The sequence below is a fragment of the Bison bison genome, unplaced genomic scaffold, assembly GCF_000754665.1.
Source record: "Bison bison bison isolate TAMUID 2011002044 unplaced genomic scaffold, Bison_UMD1.0 scf7180017864527, whole genome shotgun sequence".
Lineage (NCBI taxonomy): Eukaryota > Metazoa > Chordata > Mammalia > Artiodactyla > Bovidae > Bison > Bison bison.
Genome location: NW_011495078.1, coordinates 2,775,434 through 2,775,889, shown reverse-complemented (window position 1 = coordinate 2,775,889; position 456 = coordinate 2,775,434). Strand labels below are relative to the sequence as shown.

At 69.3% G+C, this 456-nt stretch overlaps 1 protein-coding gene across 1 annotated transcript in view; it reads right to left on the bottom strand.

Moving 5' to 3' along the window:
- Positions 1–456, bottom strand: part of IRS2 (insulin receptor substrate 2) — a 35,857-nt gene that overhangs the window by 5,067 nt on the left and 30,334 nt on the right. Inside the window, exon 5 of the mRNA XM_010831549.1 lies at positions 6–454. Within this exon, the coding sequence (XP_010829851.1) occupies positions 6–454 (449 nt within the window). The remainder of the gene's footprint in view (positions 1–5; positions 455–456) is intronic.

The following is a 456-nucleotide window of genomic DNA, read 5'->3' as shown; positions in this document are numbered from 1 at the left end:
GGCGGCGCGCGCCGGGCACGCTGATGGGGTGCGTAGCCGACGAGCCGGACGACTGGCTCTTGCTGCGCGGCCGGAACTCGAAGAGCTCCTTGAGCGCCTTCATGGCCTCCAGGATGGTCTCGTGGATGTTCTGCGCCACCACCGAGTCATCCGCCTGCATCCACAGCTCTCCGGGGCCCGTCACGGCCGAGCGGCCCACCTCGATGAAGAAGAAGCTGTCCGAGTGGCCGCAGCGGCGGATGCTCATGAGCTGCAGCGTCACCGACGGCTGCTCGCAGTTGAGCTTCACGAAGCCGATGGTGCGCGCCGACAGGCACAGGCGGTACACGCCCGTCAGGTTCTTGCTCTGGCCCAGACCCTTGGGCTTCAGGTTCACCTGCCACACCTCGCGGTAGGCGGCCGTGGCGGGCGCCACCAGCCCGTAGCTGTCATCGGCCGCAGCGGCGCCCGCCGAGC